This window comes from Argiope bruennichi, chromosome 10 (assembly GCF_947563725.1).
Source record: "Argiope bruennichi chromosome 10, qqArgBrue1.1, whole genome shotgun sequence".
In the NCBI taxonomy this organism is placed as follows: Eukaryota; Metazoa; Arthropoda; class Arachnida; order Araneae; family Araneidae; genus Argiope; species Argiope bruennichi.
The window spans coordinates 59,919,423-59,936,975 of NC_079160.1; the positions used below are offsets into that span (position 1 = coordinate 59,919,423).

General features: G+C 27.5%; 2 protein-coding genes across 3 annotated transcripts in view; one reads left to right on the forward strand and one right to left on the reverse strand.

Moving 5' to 3' along the window:
- Window positions 1-1,179: 1,179 nt before the first annotated feature.
- LOC129988211 (uncharacterized) overlaps window positions 1,180-17,553 on the reverse strand; it is a 74,138-nt gene continuing 57,764 nt past the window's right edge. For both annotated transcript variants that reach the window (XM_056096376.1, XM_056096375.1), the window contains exons 3-7: window positions 14,694-14,959; window positions 13,075-13,241; window positions 11,676-11,886; window positions 10,408-10,551; window positions 1,180-1,491 (exon numbers count right to left, since the gene is read on the reverse strand). In XM_056096376.1, the coding sequence (XP_055952351.1) occupies window positions 1,333-1,491; window positions 10,408-10,551; window positions 11,676-11,886; window positions 13,075-13,241; window positions 14,694-14,959 (947 nt within the window). In that variant the 3' untranslated portion in view covers window positions 1,180-1,332. The remainder of the gene's footprint in view (window positions 1,492-10,407; window positions 10,552-11,675; window positions 11,887-13,074; window positions 13,242-14,693; window positions 14,960-17,553) is intronic.
- LOC129988212 (uncharacterized) lies at window positions 1,485-9,012 on the forward strand. Its single transcript, XM_056096377.1, has 4 exons — window positions 1,485-1,631; window positions 5,933-6,124; window positions 7,059-7,223; window positions 8,792-9,012. The coding sequence occupies exons 1-4, from the start codon at window positions 1,545-1,547 to the stop codon at window positions 8,984-8,986; spliced, it is 639 nt and encodes a 212-aa protein (XP_055952352.1). The 5' UTR covers window positions 1,485-1,544; the 3' UTR covers window positions 8,987-9,012.

A 17,553-nucleotide genomic window follows, 5' to 3' on the forward strand; every position in this document is an offset into this window, starting at 1 on the left:
AATTACAGCGAAATGCTTGTTATTACTGTAATTTGTTATCCTGTTGAGTTTCTTTAATTAAATCAGCTAATTGTACTTTCCTGGTGTAGATAGAAAATATCTTTTTTCTCTTTCTGTATCAAGCTTATTTTTTTATTGTTTTTATATAAGGGCCTTAAAAGTGTTTTTTTTTTTTTTTTTTTTACAAAGGTGCTTATTATTTTTTATGGAGATAAAATTTTTGGAAAGTTAGATTCACTCTACTATAGGAATAATTTATTATTATTATTATTATTTTGTCTCATCCTTTAATGAAAAGCACTGACCGTAAGAAGGAAATAATGCTGGTTGCCGATTCATTTGCATTAATGAGTCCAAAAGTTGAAAATGTTCATATTATGATAGTATAATATGTATTCATGCACGCTTGGAAAAAAAAATATCTTTCATTGATGTAACTTTTTTTTCTTTTTCTTCTTTTATCTTCCATTGCTTGCAATTAGCAATTGCATTGTAAGCAAAAAAAAAAAAAAAATAAATAATAATAATAATAATCCTTTTTTGGGGATAATTTTATGTTTTGACTGGATATACGTGTATAAAATTGGTTTAGTTGTGGCTTAAAAGCAATCTTGCATTACTAAATAGGCATTATTAATACTGACGGTGAATTACAGAGAGGGGAAAAAATCCATTTCAAAAAAAATTTGCTTTTTGTTTTATTCTATCCAAATCAAAGATAAAATTTCTACCATTTAGATTTAGAAATCTAAATCGTAATATATTAATTATACAAGTAGGCTTTTCTAATTAACTTTTCGATAAAAAATGACGATTTCTACAAACTAAAGTAAGCAACTTTTTCCCTCCTCGCCCTTACATCTTCCTTTCTATCAGATTGTAGCAGCAGAAAACCAACAACTATTTTATGAAATTCAGATCACAATTAAAAGCCGCATTTGAATGTATATAGTTTTTTCGAAACAGAAACAATTTCAATCGTTTTATAATGGACTTTTTGTCACTAAATAACTAAGTTTGGGAAAATGCAGTTTAAAAATTTTGCTTTTGGAATTGGCTTTCTACTGCATAGATGATTATTTTATCCTACCAGTAGTATACGTTGATTACCCTTCCCTCCACAAATAAATGCATAAATCTTCTAAAAAGAATGTTTAGAGAAAGAAAAGACAAAAGCCGTTTTATGTAAGAAAACTAAAGTTTTATCTGCGGAAAATACAGAGTATAAACGGTTAGGAGGAAAAGATGTGTCATAGTCGTATATCTCTCGTCATCATCACAAAGGCTGCTGGAAGAAACACAGGAAAAAGTAAAAACATTGAGGAGGTGCCTTTAATCGTCGAACCATCCGTTCTTCAGCACGTTCTTGATGTTTTCTTGGCATTGGGGCGCCAACCAGTGCTCGACTAGGAGGCGTCGCTCGTGGTCCATGTGCGCTTTCAACTTGCCCCAGAGGTGGCAGCGTACCATCGCCTTGGTGGCCTCCATCGCCTGAAACAGATCCAAAAAGAAAGGGGTTAGTTGGCAGTCAAGGGCGCAAAAGGATGGATTCTAGTTTGCTGCTACTGCTGTCGGTATTACTAGCGGGTGCGACGCAAGAGGCTCGGTCGTACGTCGTCTACGGAAATGGGGTTAGTTGGTTCTCTTTATTTATTTATCATTTCTTTGTATTTAAGGAACAGTGGACATTATTATGACACTTTGGAGAACTGTTCAGTCAAGGATATGAAATTTTTATGTATGTGTATTAAAATACGAACACGCCAAATTTCTTTAAAACGAAATATATTATTTTTTTTAAAAATTTAAAAGATATATAATTTTTTAAAATTTTACATTATACCAAGTGACTCAAATTTTAATATTTACTTTTTTCTTATTACTAATGTAAATTTATTTGGAAGAAAATTACGTATGATTTTGTAATTTCAATTAAACGCTAATTTTTTAGAAATATTTTTATGCACACTTACGGAATTTTCATAAGAATTTTATGTTTTTCTAAACTTAAAAAAAAAAAAAAAAAAAAAAAAAACTCTTGAGCTAAAAAAAAAAAACTGGAGACAAAAAATGCATACCCCATTTTCTTTTAATGGTTTGACCGAAATCTTTATTATCAATTTCATTTAATTTCTTCAAAAATTAAGATACCTAGAACATTTCAAAGATATTTAAATCGAATTACAATATCATTTTGTGAAAAGTCATTAAGATGTACTTTTTTTCTTTCTTACCCTTTCAAATATTTATTTTATTGAACAATAATTTTACAACACTATTTTAAGTTGAATATAAACATATATTTTGGTGATGAAACAATAAAAATAAAATTTCACGGTTTCATCCATTTTTGCTTATTTTAAAGTCCACTGTCTCCTCAAATGGAGCTTTTTAAAACTGCGAGTCGTATACTTATAGGGGGCGAAGTTGCATAGTTTAAAGGACAATAATTGATAGCGTGTCTATATCAATATTATTAAATAAAGTCACAACACGATTTTTTCAAAAAAAAAAAAAATTAAATCTAAAACTTTTAAAGCCAATGATCGCGCAGAAAAAAATGTTGAGTGACGGAAACTTTGTGATGTCTTCGTAGTTAAAAATTGAATATTTAGAAGGAGAAAAAATTGTAAAGAAAATCATTCTGGCTAGAAAAAAGATCATAAGAATATTCCAAAAGGCAACTTCCAATTAAATTTCCTTTTATTTATTAGTAATGGACGATTCAATTTCATTTATTTCTTAATTTTGTCGTAGCAATATTTTCCTTGTTAATGTGAAAAGATTTCCTGCGATATGTGTCCATAACAATTAAGTAGCTGTTTAAATTATGTAATACACTTAATGTTAAATCAGTTAATTAATGAAATATCTGATCTCTCTCCAAACGTTTAAAATAAACATTTAAATGTCTGCAAATAAACGTTTAAGATATTAGCACAGTTAATCAGATGCTTACTATTGGTGTACACTTTTATACAATTAAACCAGCAGGAGAGATTTTGCCAAAACTTTTTTTTTAATTATCTAGTAATGATGCCATGCCAGAGAACGCCTTACATGGCAATGGCGTAAATTAGTTATGAAATATTAACTTTTGTACTGAATCTATTGAGTGAACTTTTGCGAATTTTTCGGCGATTAATCCCACACATGTGGTTAAAAGTATCCACAAATAGAATTTGGGTTTCAGACACGTTTTTCCCAACCAGTAGAGACAAAAATCTGTCATAAAAACACACTTATAATCACAAAATTCCATATCAAATTTGATAAATATCATTGTGTTTTTAAATTATCGCGTTTAGATGCTTCTGAAAATGCCTACTGATAGACGTCCAATCCCTAGTTGAATTTCGCTCAAACTTACAAAGATGTTTATCATATCGATGTTAAATCTGTGTACGGAATTTTATCCTTTGCTCAAACTTTGATAGGAATCTATAAATTTGATGTTACGATCGTATACCAAATTTCATCCATCTAGCTCAAAGCGTTTTTCAGTTGTCATAATCACAGGTAGACAGACTGTCATTTCAAAAATGTGTTTTTCGAAGTCTATAACATGGAAATTCGTCGAAATCGCGAGTTCATATTTTCTGACAAATACAATACTTCCATTATACTTTAGATACAATAAAGTAAATGTATGTATAAATTTCATTCGAAAATTTCTTAAAAAACAAACTTTAAGTTATATTCAAAAAATTGAACAATTCTTGCTCATGGATATCAATTAAAGCTCATATAATAAACATTTCTGTAACTTGCAACAGTTTAATATGATTTCGAAAGGGAGAGTGAATATATTTATCAATGGGTTTACAATATAATGCTATTTACTGATATCAAAGATCATCATTCAAATTCAACATTGCTTTATCTTTAAAAGAAATTGCTCAAGCTGACAACAGATAATACAATTTACAATGATTGATTAGGTGGAATGAAATGCTTGGCGCTTTTAAGTTTTAAATCAATAATTATTGTGCAAAATAATTTTGAAACATCATTCTATATATGGCCTATTTAAATTAAATCTGAAAAGATCTCCAGATATACCATTCCACTATGTTTTATAATAATAATAAAATAAGCATGAAACTTTAAAAAATTTATCAAAATTTTGAACTGTTTTATTAACATCTACTAATGATAGCAGAAAGTGTGTGCATATTATTCTATAGATCAGACCATTTGATTTACATCTATCAAATTTGGCACAATTATACTTAGTAATTTAAGAATGAGTACCTCGAAATGATTTTTTAAAATTTTAAATATAATATTAATTAATTAAATATTAAAGAAGATTTTACCATTTTCGAACAAGAATTTACAAAAATATTATATTTATATTTCGTCCCAAGTAAAACAAAAAAAAGTCTTCTTAATGATACAAATTTATAGTTGCCATCCATTTTTTTTTTAAATACTGTTTTTCATAATTTTCAATAATTTCTCATTTTTGTAGTGAAATTCAAATTGATTTCGTTATTTCACTAAATATTTAATCATAGGATTTTTTTTTTTTTTGAAAAGTAAGAAGAAATATTTTTTAGATAATCTTCCTAGTTTTCATGAGGATAATTAGATGATCTTCTAACTATCCTAGTTTCAATGGATAATTAGAAGATAGATTAAAGTTATTTAAAGACACTATAATTTCTTGGGACTTCACTCCATTAGGAAAGATTCATGTACATTATTAGACATAAGAGGAACAAGGCTACTAAAATAACATGATTATTAAAACAACATGCATATTACAATCTGATGATTAAAAATGACGAACATCAAATTAAATATAAAAAATTGATATCAACTATCAAACACAAACTAGTTAAATAATTTTTGTAGGAGAGCCCCCCGCCCCCCCCCCCCCCGCTCCCAGAAACTTTCTTACGTAAAATAAAGGTTCTATACTTCCCTTCCTAAATGTGGACATTGCACAAGGCCTTAAACACTACAAATGCTCCGATTTTTTTTAATTCATATGAGTATTTTGTGCTTCACAGTATTGTAAAGAAAAACAAATATTCATTTTATATGCTTTGTTTTTTCTTTTTTTCTGAAAAGTTACAAGCAAATTTTGGCACAGACTTATAATTTCAGCAACAAGATTTAATTTAAATAAAAGGAAATTCGGTACGTAGTCATTGAATTTGTCAATTATCATGTTTCTATGCATGCAAAAGTATGTACCAACAGACTATCAACCTTTTAATAGAGCTGATTAAAAAATTGACAACGATCTACACTTTAGATGCTAAAACTGCATATCAAATTTCATTTACTTAAGTTGTTGCGCTTTGAATTATAGAGTTTACACACATGTGAAAGTACATTCCGAATTCTTGACGGATTTGTCTCAAAATCTGATACAAATCTATATCTTGGATGCTAAATCTGTATACCAAATTGTATCCATTTAACTCCTAACATTGTAATTATCATGTTCACTTACATTCGAACAGATAAGACTTTCCCAGAATGGATATCAATTGAAACTTGACAGGAATAAACTAATTTGGTACCAAGACCATATAGCAAATTTCTTCCATCTTGTTCAAAGCATTTTTGAGTTATCATATTCATAAAAATAATTCCACAAATGTGGACTTCAGACTCGAGGAGGTTTGAAACATGAGCAGTCATCAACTATCTTGAGTTTGCAGTTTTAGACAATTACATTATTATCCATTTTAAAAATCAGAAGCAAAAAAAAAAGCGGGGAAGGACAATGACTTTTATTGCTCAGTAATTTACTAAATGGGGAAGGAGATACTATAAGAATTTTGAAACAATATGGCATCTGCAATTGATTGAAAAATTTTGCTATTAAAATAAGCATATATATATATATATATACGTAACACTTCTTTAAACACAATATTTGATATGTTTTGTTATCTTGTTTTTATTTCAACAGGCAACATCCGAAAGGAACCTCCCACTATGCAGTGGACCTCGCGAGGCATGCAATATTATTCGTCAGCGTTTCTGGCTCTCTCCCCTTATACACAGGCTTTGTAAATGCCCTGACCTGACAGACTGCCTCTCAGACTGGAAACAAGATCAAGACAAAAGAACAGTAGCCTTCAATGCTAGAGCTCAACTCAAAGTAATTATTTTTTTAAATGCAATATCCAAGATATTAATAAAACCTCATCCATAAATTATAATATATATGAAATAAGAAAATGTTACTAAATCATTAGCGTACTTTTAAATAACATATCTGTTCTAAATTATCATTCATTTAATCCCACAAATGTTTTCTTTTCTCAACTTGTAGTTCCTTTTTTGATCTTAAATCCCTTATTTTACCATTAGCATAAACCAGCTGATTAATCAAGTATAAAATGAGAAGATTGAATTTTAACATATTTAATCATATGAATATTATTAAATATTTTTAATATATGAATATTTGTCATTTTATCAAAGTTGCAATAGGTTGTTGTTATGCTTACAGTTATTTACTAATTTTAATAATTCTTAAAATTTAAACAACTAGAATGTCTGCATATTAATTTCCGTTTTATTACACTAACAATAAACAATCTTATATTAAATTTTAAAATGATAAAACTAGAATGAAATAAAATCAATAATTGTTTTCAACTGATTAGTCTATTTAAATATTTCCTGATAATCACTATCAGAGAAGAAAAACCGAAACAATTTGAAACTAACAATAGGAGAGGAAATGGTGGTTAAAAAAAAAAAAATAAAAAAAAAAAATGGAAAATAAAAAAAAATAAAAAAAAATCCTTAGAACTAAAAGTAAAATATAAGAAACAAATTTTTAAAAAGAAAATAAAATTTTCATGTTTTAAATTTATATTAAATATTTCATCATTGAAATATCACTTTTTTCTTTCAATGTATAAAGAAAAAGAAAAATTTCTGTCACTGGAGATAATGATGCAACATTTGCATCACCCATAACAAAACAGTTAATTTAAGCCCCTCAGATATTAAGAAAAGAATGTATGAATCAAAAGAAAGCATTACTTTTTACATTAATATATAACTGAATTATTTTATAAAAGTTTTGCAGCCAAGTTGGAGAGCTAGAGCACTGCAAAGGCCAAAGAACCATTGCAGCAGAAATACGTAACAATGGCACAGTAAGCATCCAATGTTATTGCAGCCAAGGCCATTATTTCCAAAAACTACATAATAATGCAACAGGCCAATATTTTGCTTGTTTACCAGTAAGTTTCTTTTCTTTTTTGAATGTTTTATAAAATTAAAACTAAAATAGAAAATTTCATAAACTTCTCACAAAGACAACAAATAGAAAAAGCTAATTCAAATAAGCATATTAATTACTTCTAGCAAGAAAATTGTACTCTTTCACCATTCCTTTAACTATTATCTATTAATGATTCACATAATAACTGCTGAAAAATTATGATGTGATGTAGATTCTATTTAGATATAGTAAGATAACTCATCACTATATTAGCAGTACAAGGCATCACATAGACAAAGAATATGAACTAGATAGTTATAAATTCTATATCATGCTAGCAGATTGATGTGCTTTTCAGCTCACGGTAGTTAAATTTGATTATGGAGATTTTGCTAGTCCCCCCCCAAGTGAAACACAAATGTGCTCCCCCCCCCCAAGAAGACTGTCTGACCTCCCTTCAGAAGATGCTCAGCCAGATCTCTAGGTGACTATGTGAGAAATGCTGCCCTTCCCCTTTATTATGAATCAAGGACTCGTAGAATTGGAATTAGAACCCCAACCAGATATGATAATATCTATTTTTAAGGTACCATAAGGATTCCTTTTGGACACATTAAAATCTTCAACTGAGCTCAACACAAAAGTATCAACCTACGTAGGCATATTTGTCAAATGCAGCTTTCCTAGTTTTCTCCAAACTTCCATGTCACAATATTATACTGCATCCATAATGACAACAGGTCATAATTTGACCAAAAATCTGAAATTCCTCTTTCTCAAATCTAAAGCTATGCAACCAGACCACTGCTGCTCTAATTGATGATGCAATGCAAGAATATAAGCCTTAGCATTATTAGAATAATTCATGCGAGATTACACGGAATTTAAAGGCACACAAAAATTAGATTAGAAATAACAAAATATCATGATTTCATTTAGGAAAGCAAACAAGCTTAAGACAAAACAAAATTACATAAGCCATATCAAACTATCATGATTACATTTAGGAAAACAAACAAGTTAAGGCAAAATCATGTAAGCCATATTTTTACAGATCATAATTTGTATTCATTAGCAGCATATATAAGTTAATAACTGATCTGACTTATTTTATAACTTGGGGAACATGAATACATTTAATTTAAAAATCATTTATTCTTTTATATTTCAATCATATCCTCTAGAAAACCTATGGGAGTTTAGCATGAAATAATCTATGGAAGCAACATCGGTAAAATGCCTACAATTCCCCAATTAGAAAAAAAGATTTGATTACTTTTTTTAAACTTAAAATACATCAAAATATTTCTCATAAAAAATAATTAAAAGAATTTATTCCACCAGTATTTTACTGACAAAATATGCATCTTACTTTTTTTTGCATTCATATAAATATAAATATTTGAGCAATTATGTACATCCAAAGACCATTTAATAAACAATATATTATATATTATTTACTGTACTTTTTCTTTGAAAATTAAAACTTTGATGATGAAATTATTTATAACAGCTAAAAAACAAAAAAAATTACAAGTTTTAATTCATCCACATCCTAACTGTTTTTAAAAGTAACCTTAATTTCAGTTAGCATCTTGCAAAATAGGAGATTTCTGTGGACATATAACATCTGGTTCCTATGAAACCTATCATATATGTACATGCCCTCCAAGGAACATCTGTGTTCTTCAGAACAGAAAATTAGAATATGCAAATGAGTTTTTGTATCAAGGACAAGCGTATAAAGGATTTTGTACACCTATTGAAACTGTCAGAAAATGAAGAAATTAAAACTTTTTAACTAGAAATCTTCTGTGTCTTTTCTATATATATTTTTCATATGTCATTTTTCTTTAGAATTTTAGTGGCATATCCATTATAATTAATTACAACATAAAATTTTTGATATCTTTCAATCTTAATATTATGCTTTTGTATTTTAAACAAACATTTTGATTAAAAATAAATATCTTGTTCAGTTTTTATTGTTAGAAGACAAGAAGAGAAATAGAGAGCATAAATAGAGAAATGTAGAAAACAGCCTTCCAACAATCCTGACATATGAACAATGGAAATTTGAAAGAAAGCTCTGAGATTAAATCATATTATGTTCTCTCAAATATGAAAGTTCCCTCTAACTCACTCGTCCATATAGCTATTAATGAATTTAAAAAAAAAATATTGATAATTAATAAACCTAGGATGATATTTATTAATTATAATTTAAAAATAGCAAAACAAACCTTCAGTTAATAATATTTACACTTAAACAAATAAAATATTTTAAGTTGCAATAACCTTAAAAACATGAATTTAAAATATCTATACACATGAAGTGGACAAGTTATATGTAGTGATTGTGAAAATAAATAGAAGGAATTTATTCAAAACATGCGAGTAGCTTAAAATAAAGATAGCCTTCAAGTGTAAGATTTCTAGACAAATCACTCAAAAAATTATAAATCATTAAAGAATCTAAAAAATAATTTTAATGTATAATAAATCAGCTAAACAAATCTTATTTATTCAAGAAGGTCAATATTCAATAATGAGATTTTCCCTAATAAAACTAATGAACATGAATAATACTAATGCAAACAGAAAACATTATTAATTAAAAAGTTAAACTATTAACACTGGTGAACTACAATGGAAACTCACTTAAAAAACATAATTTGTTCCCATATCTTGATTGTAATGTGAAACACTCATTAAGTGAAATGATTTTTATTTTCCCTAGGATCAATTTAAAATAGGATAAGTAATAAAATTTAAATTGACCAATTTAAAATAGAATAATAAAAAATGTTGAAACAAATTTAAAATTATGGAGCTTATTATTTATAATATTGTGTGTGTGTGTGTTTTTTTTTTACATGAAAGTTATAGAGAAATAGTTTTAAAAGTATTTCTAATTTTTTCTAGTCATAATTATTTCTAGTCGGAATTATTACAACGGAAATATTACTTGCCAGTCTACATTCACGTCTTAAAAGACTAAATTATTTTCTTCAATAGTTTTGCATGTTAAAAACAATTCAAAATATCAAAAACATTTACAAATGTAATAAAATCGTCAGGCATTTATATGGCCTCATTTTTAATCACAACTCTCAGACCAATTATATAGCATTGTGTGACAACCAAAAGATGCATTTCAGCCTAATCGATTTATAAGTGAAAATTAGGAAAATCTGAATTACCTGCAAGGGTTGCTGGGCTATTTTTTCCAATCGAGGCATTACATCATTCATCAGGCTTGTGGGCCAAAGAACTTCCGAAACCAGGCCACAACGTTTCGCTTCATCAGCAGTCAAACGACGTCCTTGCAAAAACATTTCAGCAGCCTAGAAAAAAAAGCACATTTAATAATTACAACCCGAAAAAAAATGGGGGGGGGATGCAATCATTTTTTTAAACAAAATGCATAGAATAATCCTTTTTCAATCATTTTATGTCTTATAAAAGCTATTAACTCTTTTAATCACAATAGGTTCAAAACACTTGCTTAATGAAACTATGGTTGACACTTAAGATACTCAAATACCATTGCAAAATTTCTCCTCATTTTATTAAGTCTGATTGATTGGATACTTGAGATTCTTGATACTTGAGGACAGGGAAGCTTTCTGGGAATTCTTAAAGGATTTCAAAGTATAGATTTGCTTAGTAGCCATCAGCTATAAAACAATCAGCTTTCTATATCAACCTCTTAAAAACATGCACTATCATTGTCAGTTACAGATTTCACTCTCTCTTTCTCTCTTTTTTTAATGGAAGGTCAAACACAGTAATATGTAAATATCTGAATATGGGAGAGGCGGTAACAATAAAGAGAATACATGGAATTTTTAAATTTGCAAATTATGATAAATAAGTAGAAATTTTTATTTTTGATAATGAAAAAGAAATTAAACATGCCTTTTAAATGTTGAAGCTTTTATAAATCTGTTGTTAACTACTTTTAAACTTAACTACTACTTTTAAAAAAGTTTTAGTTATCAATAGTAAAAAAGTAATATTGGAAATGTAAATAATTCATTACAAGTTTTCTAAATGTGTGTGTGGGGGGGGGGATAGACCAAATTTTTATATAAGGGATGCACTAAAAAGAAATATAGGTTTTATTTCAATGTAGTTCCTATTTTGATTTTTTTTTCTACATAATATAGAAGATGCAATGCTTTTATTAAATAATCACAAATCAAGAAAGATCTACAAATATAAAAATTGCTAATTATCTTTCTCACACAATAATCTTGTATGAATAAAATAAATAAAACTATTTGATTTTGTAGGTTTCATACTTATTTTACTCTTATTTCATTTTCCACACTGAATTAGTTTACAAAAAGGCAGAAATATGGTATAAGTGATTTCATTGTTTATTGTATCTAAATTCATTATTCAATTAAATGAAACAAAAATAAAGTACTACACAAAATAATTGTTTAAAAATCTAAATACTTACTGATGAAGTTCCTATGACTTGGGGAAGAGTGAGGGTAGCTCCCCCCTCAGGTAAATAGCCAATTTTTGCCGAAGGCAAGCAAAATGTTGCTTTGTCACTCGCCAGAACTACATCACAATAGGTAAGCAGTGATACACCAAATCCCACAGCAGTTCCATTTACTGCTGCAACAACTGGTTTCGTGAAGAATGCTAGAGTCATTACAAGATCACTAGAAAGAAAAAAATAGTTAGAAATGCTTTAATACATTAATTTACACACATGCATGTACATATAAAACATGATTTGATAAAGAAATCATTCTTTAACATTTTTTATTCTTCATAATAGTTTAAATTCTTAGCTTTTATCAAAACATCGTTGTCTAAGTCGTAGTGAAAGTAGCAGAAAAAGCAGTATAGGAAGATAGAAAGCAGGAAAAAGAAGCTGTGCAACTCGGAAGTTAAAGTTATAAAGTAGTCAGAGTTCAAGAATTTAGAAAATTTCAATAATATTTCAGATTATAAAGTTTAAAAAATATTTTTAAATGTTTTCTCCCCCCCCCCACTTTACCTAGACAAGAAATAATTCTGCGATATCAGAAAAGTTCTATATATTTAATATTGAATTTGCATTAACTGCCTTATTATTAGATTATTGTCTTATTTTGTAAACCACACAAAAGCTACTATGATATATTTCCCAATTAGCTGCTGTTCCATTGTTGAAATTTAAAGAAAACACCTAAATCCAACTCTTACAATTCTAAACTTCTATATCACACAATGTGAAGATATCTAATATTTAAAAATATGATAAGCATAAGCCATGATCATATACAGAGAGATAATATTCAGTGCAATTGAGTCTTCAAACTCCTATACTATTGAAATCCTGACATTTTACAGTTATTGCAATACCTGCTTTTTATTTTTGAAAATAGACACTAAAATTATTCTATTTCATGCATTGTCAGTTTTTTTAATTCAAAGATCATCGAAACAAGATTGTGCAGGAAAACACTAAGGGGGAAAAAACCCTACACAGCACCTCAGAAAAAATGTTTCTTCTAATCATGTAGTGAATTATGATAAAATAATAAAATATAAAATATATCCCATCAAAATTATTCAATTAATACATCAAATATTAACAAGATGTAGTGTATTATTTTTATAGCATTACCAATATGATTACTGCAAAATCATAAATTGCATACAAATTAACAATCAAAATTAATACATTATGATATCACACTTTAGAACTTCTTACCTAAAACTAGATTCATAAGCAATTAATATCTTCAATTAAATGTGAATCTAACATTGAAAATATGCATATGAAAAATTACTAGTCATTAATATATTAACTTTCTTTTAAAATTCCAAATATATCAAAATAATAAACAAATATATCATACTGTATGGAACTTGCTAAGTCTTCCGCTGCTTGCTTCTTATTAGATCCCACAAGTGGAGATAAATCAACACCTGTACAGAAGTAACTTCCACTACTATTCAGTAGAACAGCATGAATATTCGAGTCCTTCTTGGCAAGAACAAAAGCTTCCTTTAATTCCTTCAGTGCCTAAAAAAAATCAGAAGAATAGTTATTGTAAGTGCTATAAATATTCTTTATATTTACATTAAATTTCCAAAATTAACCAGATTAATCTCCTTTAGTAAGTAACAAAGAATATTTTGAAAGGAATGCATAATTTTAAACAGTGGTCTAATACAGAATGAGTTGGCACACTACTTTCTAAACTTGCACACTGCATCAATATGTGAGGAAGTTCAACTTATGATGACACACAAACAAACAATAAAAGCAAATATACAAAGGCAATTTTTGATGCAAATGGGTATCAAACTCAAGAATTTGATGCCAAGACCCTACTGTTTGTTTTCACCACCCCACAGGGAATGGAGAGAAGGGAATTTCAAGACTTGTACTCATGATATAAAATATACATGTATCTTTATAACAATAGAATATATTGTTTTAAAGACTTTGTAAACTTTGAATTACTAATAATTAAATGAAATAAAATATAAATTAACTTATAAAACAGACTAAAAGTTTACAAGTTTTAAAATAAAAAGTTCAGATTGGTCCAAATTTATATAATTGGATAATTTATATAATTTTCATTTGGATTATTTTTCATTCATTTTTGGAAATTAATTTTTTAAGAAATGTGCTATTATTTTCATTCCAACAATTATTGCTATACAGATATGCTTCATCAGTAATAAAGTAAATACTGACGTTCTGATAAATCATTTAGTCTATTTTTTTGCAATGCAATATTACTTTTCAAAAGAATAATTTTATTCAAGTAAAATATTTTAGATAAAATATAACTATCATGAAGTTATATCAAAAGTAAACAATGTAATTTTTGAAGCTGCTTAATATTTTATTGCAACAAATCTACTGATTCAGTCTAAAAATAAATAAACCACTTGATCAAAAAAAAAAAAAAAAAAAAATTAATTCCAATAGTTAACATGAGCAATTATATTCCTAATAAAGGAATATGTGAATGCTAATTAATCTTTTAAGATTAACAATGGTATTGAGATAAATATCTGATTCCTTTTAATTCTAAATAAAGGCAACTCCCTCATTTTATGAACACATTTTGAATCATTTTTTTTCACAGCCTCATATATTTAAAAAGTAATATTATATGTATAAGTTAAGTACAAAATTATATAAAAAACATAAAAAGCTATGAACACACAGTTAAAACATCATTATAACATGCTCTCAAAACACAAACAAGTACCACCTAATCAGACAGTACAGAAACTGAATAGTTACATGGTTAATCAAAGGCAAATAAATAAAATTTTTGCTAAATTCTACCACTCTCGATACAAAATAAATTTTAAAAAATATGAAGGAAGCACTTAAAGAAAGTCATTACTTTTTGTCATTGCATGCAAGATCATGATGTACAGTTTAAGAATCTCTGCTCCAAATTATTACAAACAGAATGTAAGCTCTTATGAATTTTTTCAAATTTCTTACCTCTATTGAAAGGCTATTCTTCTTAATTCCATTTGGCACCAAGACGACTTGTATGTAGTTCTTGTTCTTTTTAACCACAATCTCTTTGTAACGAAACGCTCCTTCACTTTGTCGAATACTACTCCTCACAGATTCTTCTTCATTCTTTTTCTTCTTGGAAACACGGGAATTTCCACTGTTACTGTTGTTAATTTGAGTGTTTATGAAAGACTCTAGCAGGCCATCATACATATTTCGGACGGATTCAAGATCCCTAGTCTCTATTACTAAAAAGAATAAGAAAAACATCAGTATAATCTGTCATACAAATATGGCAATGAAAAAACATAAAAGGAACGATAATATTGATGTAATAATAAAAAAAGATTGGCAAGTTTTTTGTTTAAAATTTCAAATAAATTTAATTTTAAAAAACAATTAAATAAATGACATTAAATTTAATAAAATCAGTGTCTAGAAGCATAGTTGCATTATTTAACTTTTTTTTTCATTTTCATTACTCTTAATTCTTTATAAATATTTCTGCTATTGACAACCAGATGACATCAATTGAATGAGATTAAAATTTAAAGAAATGAATCGATTAACTAATAATTAGTTTTGAAAGCATTACAATAATGTCTCAGCATTGAGAACCAATTAGTACACAAAATTTCAGAGCTCTAGCACATCAGTGGGTAAATGAAAAATTGATAATAAAATTCCACCTAAATGCATCAAATAGATTTAAATAAAATTGTATATAATCTATACACAAAAAATTACATGTTCAAAAAAACACGAGGAAAAAGAGAATCAAATTCTACATTAATAGATAAATAACAGATATCTGTCCAAATATTGAGCAGGCGAAAATAAATATCATTTTTTAATAAACTTATTTTTTACAGAAAAATTCTTACAATTCAAACACATAAAAAAGTATTTTATTGATCGATTACGAAAATTGTGATACAACACTGTTATTAAAAAATAAGTCAAAATTTTAGAATTAAAAAAAAGCATTAGAAGCAAATACATATTTAACTTGCAGTTTTATTATTTGTTGTCTTAAATAAAAATGAGATTAGGGTGGAATTATTTATACTTTGATAGATGTAAAAAGATAGAAAATTCACTTTTTAGATAATGGACAAGTGGAGATTTATATCAAGATATCTGATAGAAATAAATTAGAGGATTCAGAAGCAAAGTATGTATAATTTTAAATTTCAAACTCAAAGTATTATTTAGTAAAATAATTAACATATTTTCGCCTAAAATATGTTATCTAAGATGGTATTTTTTTTAAGGTTGAAAATATAAAAGCATGTCTTCGGGGGGGGGGGGGGGATCGATTTTCACAACATTTTATTTGTCGTAAATTTGCCACAGTAAAAATAAAGGATTAAACAAATTTTCATACAGCAAATAAATATAATTATAAAGACCAAAAAAGTAATAGAATAATACAAATTAAAATTAAGCAGAAAAAATTGCATGAAGGGAAATGAATATAATTACAAACGAAAAAGGATAAAACATTAAAGATTCTATTCTCCTTTAAAATAAAATAAGCAATCTAAACAGGAGAGTAAAAAAAGTATATATTTCAATCGCATATAGTGGTGGTGGAAAGAGAAAAATTTTTGCATCGATACATTTAAAAAAAAAAAAGTTAAAAACTTTTCATTATAATTTAATCAATTCATATGTGCTTAAAATCAATTACTTGCTAACACATTTAAAAAAAAACTTTATAGACAGATAGGAAAAACACATGCACCGCTTGCTTGCACAGGATAAACTAAGAGTCAAAATTTTTCAATTGAAATAAATTATTTCAGACCAAATAGCTATTTATCTTAGAAATTTATTACATATTTTGCTAAATCACAATGAATTAGATGAATATTAGTTGACTCTACAATAGATGCAAAGAGATTGATAAATAATTATTTAGATGACTGCAATTACTTTGATATAACCAAAACTGTATAATCAAAATCATGTAAAATTGAGATTTTAAAAAGTAAATTACTCAGTCGAAAAGAATTTTCCCTTGTTTCCAATGGTGCATAAACTGAATAATGGGAAGAAGAAAAAAAAACTTTGCAATCTAAATAGAAAAGTTACATATCTTTCAATAACGTACAATGGGGATGAAGTTGGGGGGGGGGGGGGGGAATTCTACGCTAATTTAAAAAAAAACTTTTTATCATTAGTTAAACAATTTATAATTACATGCTTAAACACTTCCTAATATTTATGCACTAAAAAGATCACTTTACAGAACGCGACAATAAAAACACGTGAATTGCTAAAAGGTTTTTAATTGAATAAATTACTTAAAGCTAAATAATTGATTGTCTTTACAGTTTAAAAAGTAAATTATTCAGTCGGGGAAAAATTCTAATCGTCTACAAATGACGCGTAAACTTAATTAAGAATATGAAAAAGTAAAATAAATAATCTAAATATGAGTCTTTCAATTGCATGCGGTGGTGACAAAATAAATAAATAAAGTCTACGTTAAATGTATGTAAGTTGGAAGCTTTTCAGCATTAGTTAACCAATTTATGTGTGCTTAAAGTTAATGAACTGCTTTGTGTTTTAAAAAAACTTAAGACCGATATTGTGAACACGCGCATTGCTTTTCACAGGATAAACTAAGAGCCAAAATTTTGAGTTGAAATAAATTATTTTACGCCAAATACTTGACTGTCTTACAAATTTACTATATATGTTTAGCTAAATCAACAGGAATTATATGAATATTAATTTATTCTTCAGTAGATACAAAAAGATTTAAAAATAATTAATTAGATGACCGCTACTATTTTGACTAACCAAACTGTATAAAATCAAAATCGTATGAAAT

Bases quoted from the DNA above. Each gene is read 5' to 3' on its own strand.
- LOC129988212 (XM_056096377.1), top strand. From the start codon at position 1,545: ATGGATTCTAGTTTGCTGCTACTGCTGTCGGTATTACTAGCGGGTGCG. The intron at 1,632-5,932 runs GTTAGTTGGTTC...TTATTTCAACAG, and splicing joins ACGTCGTCTACGGAAATGGG to GCAACATCCGAAAGGAACCT. The intron at 7,224-8,791 runs GTAAGTTTCTTT...CCTTAATTTCAG, and splicing joins AATATTTTGCTTGTTTACCA to TTAGCATCTTGCAAAATAGG.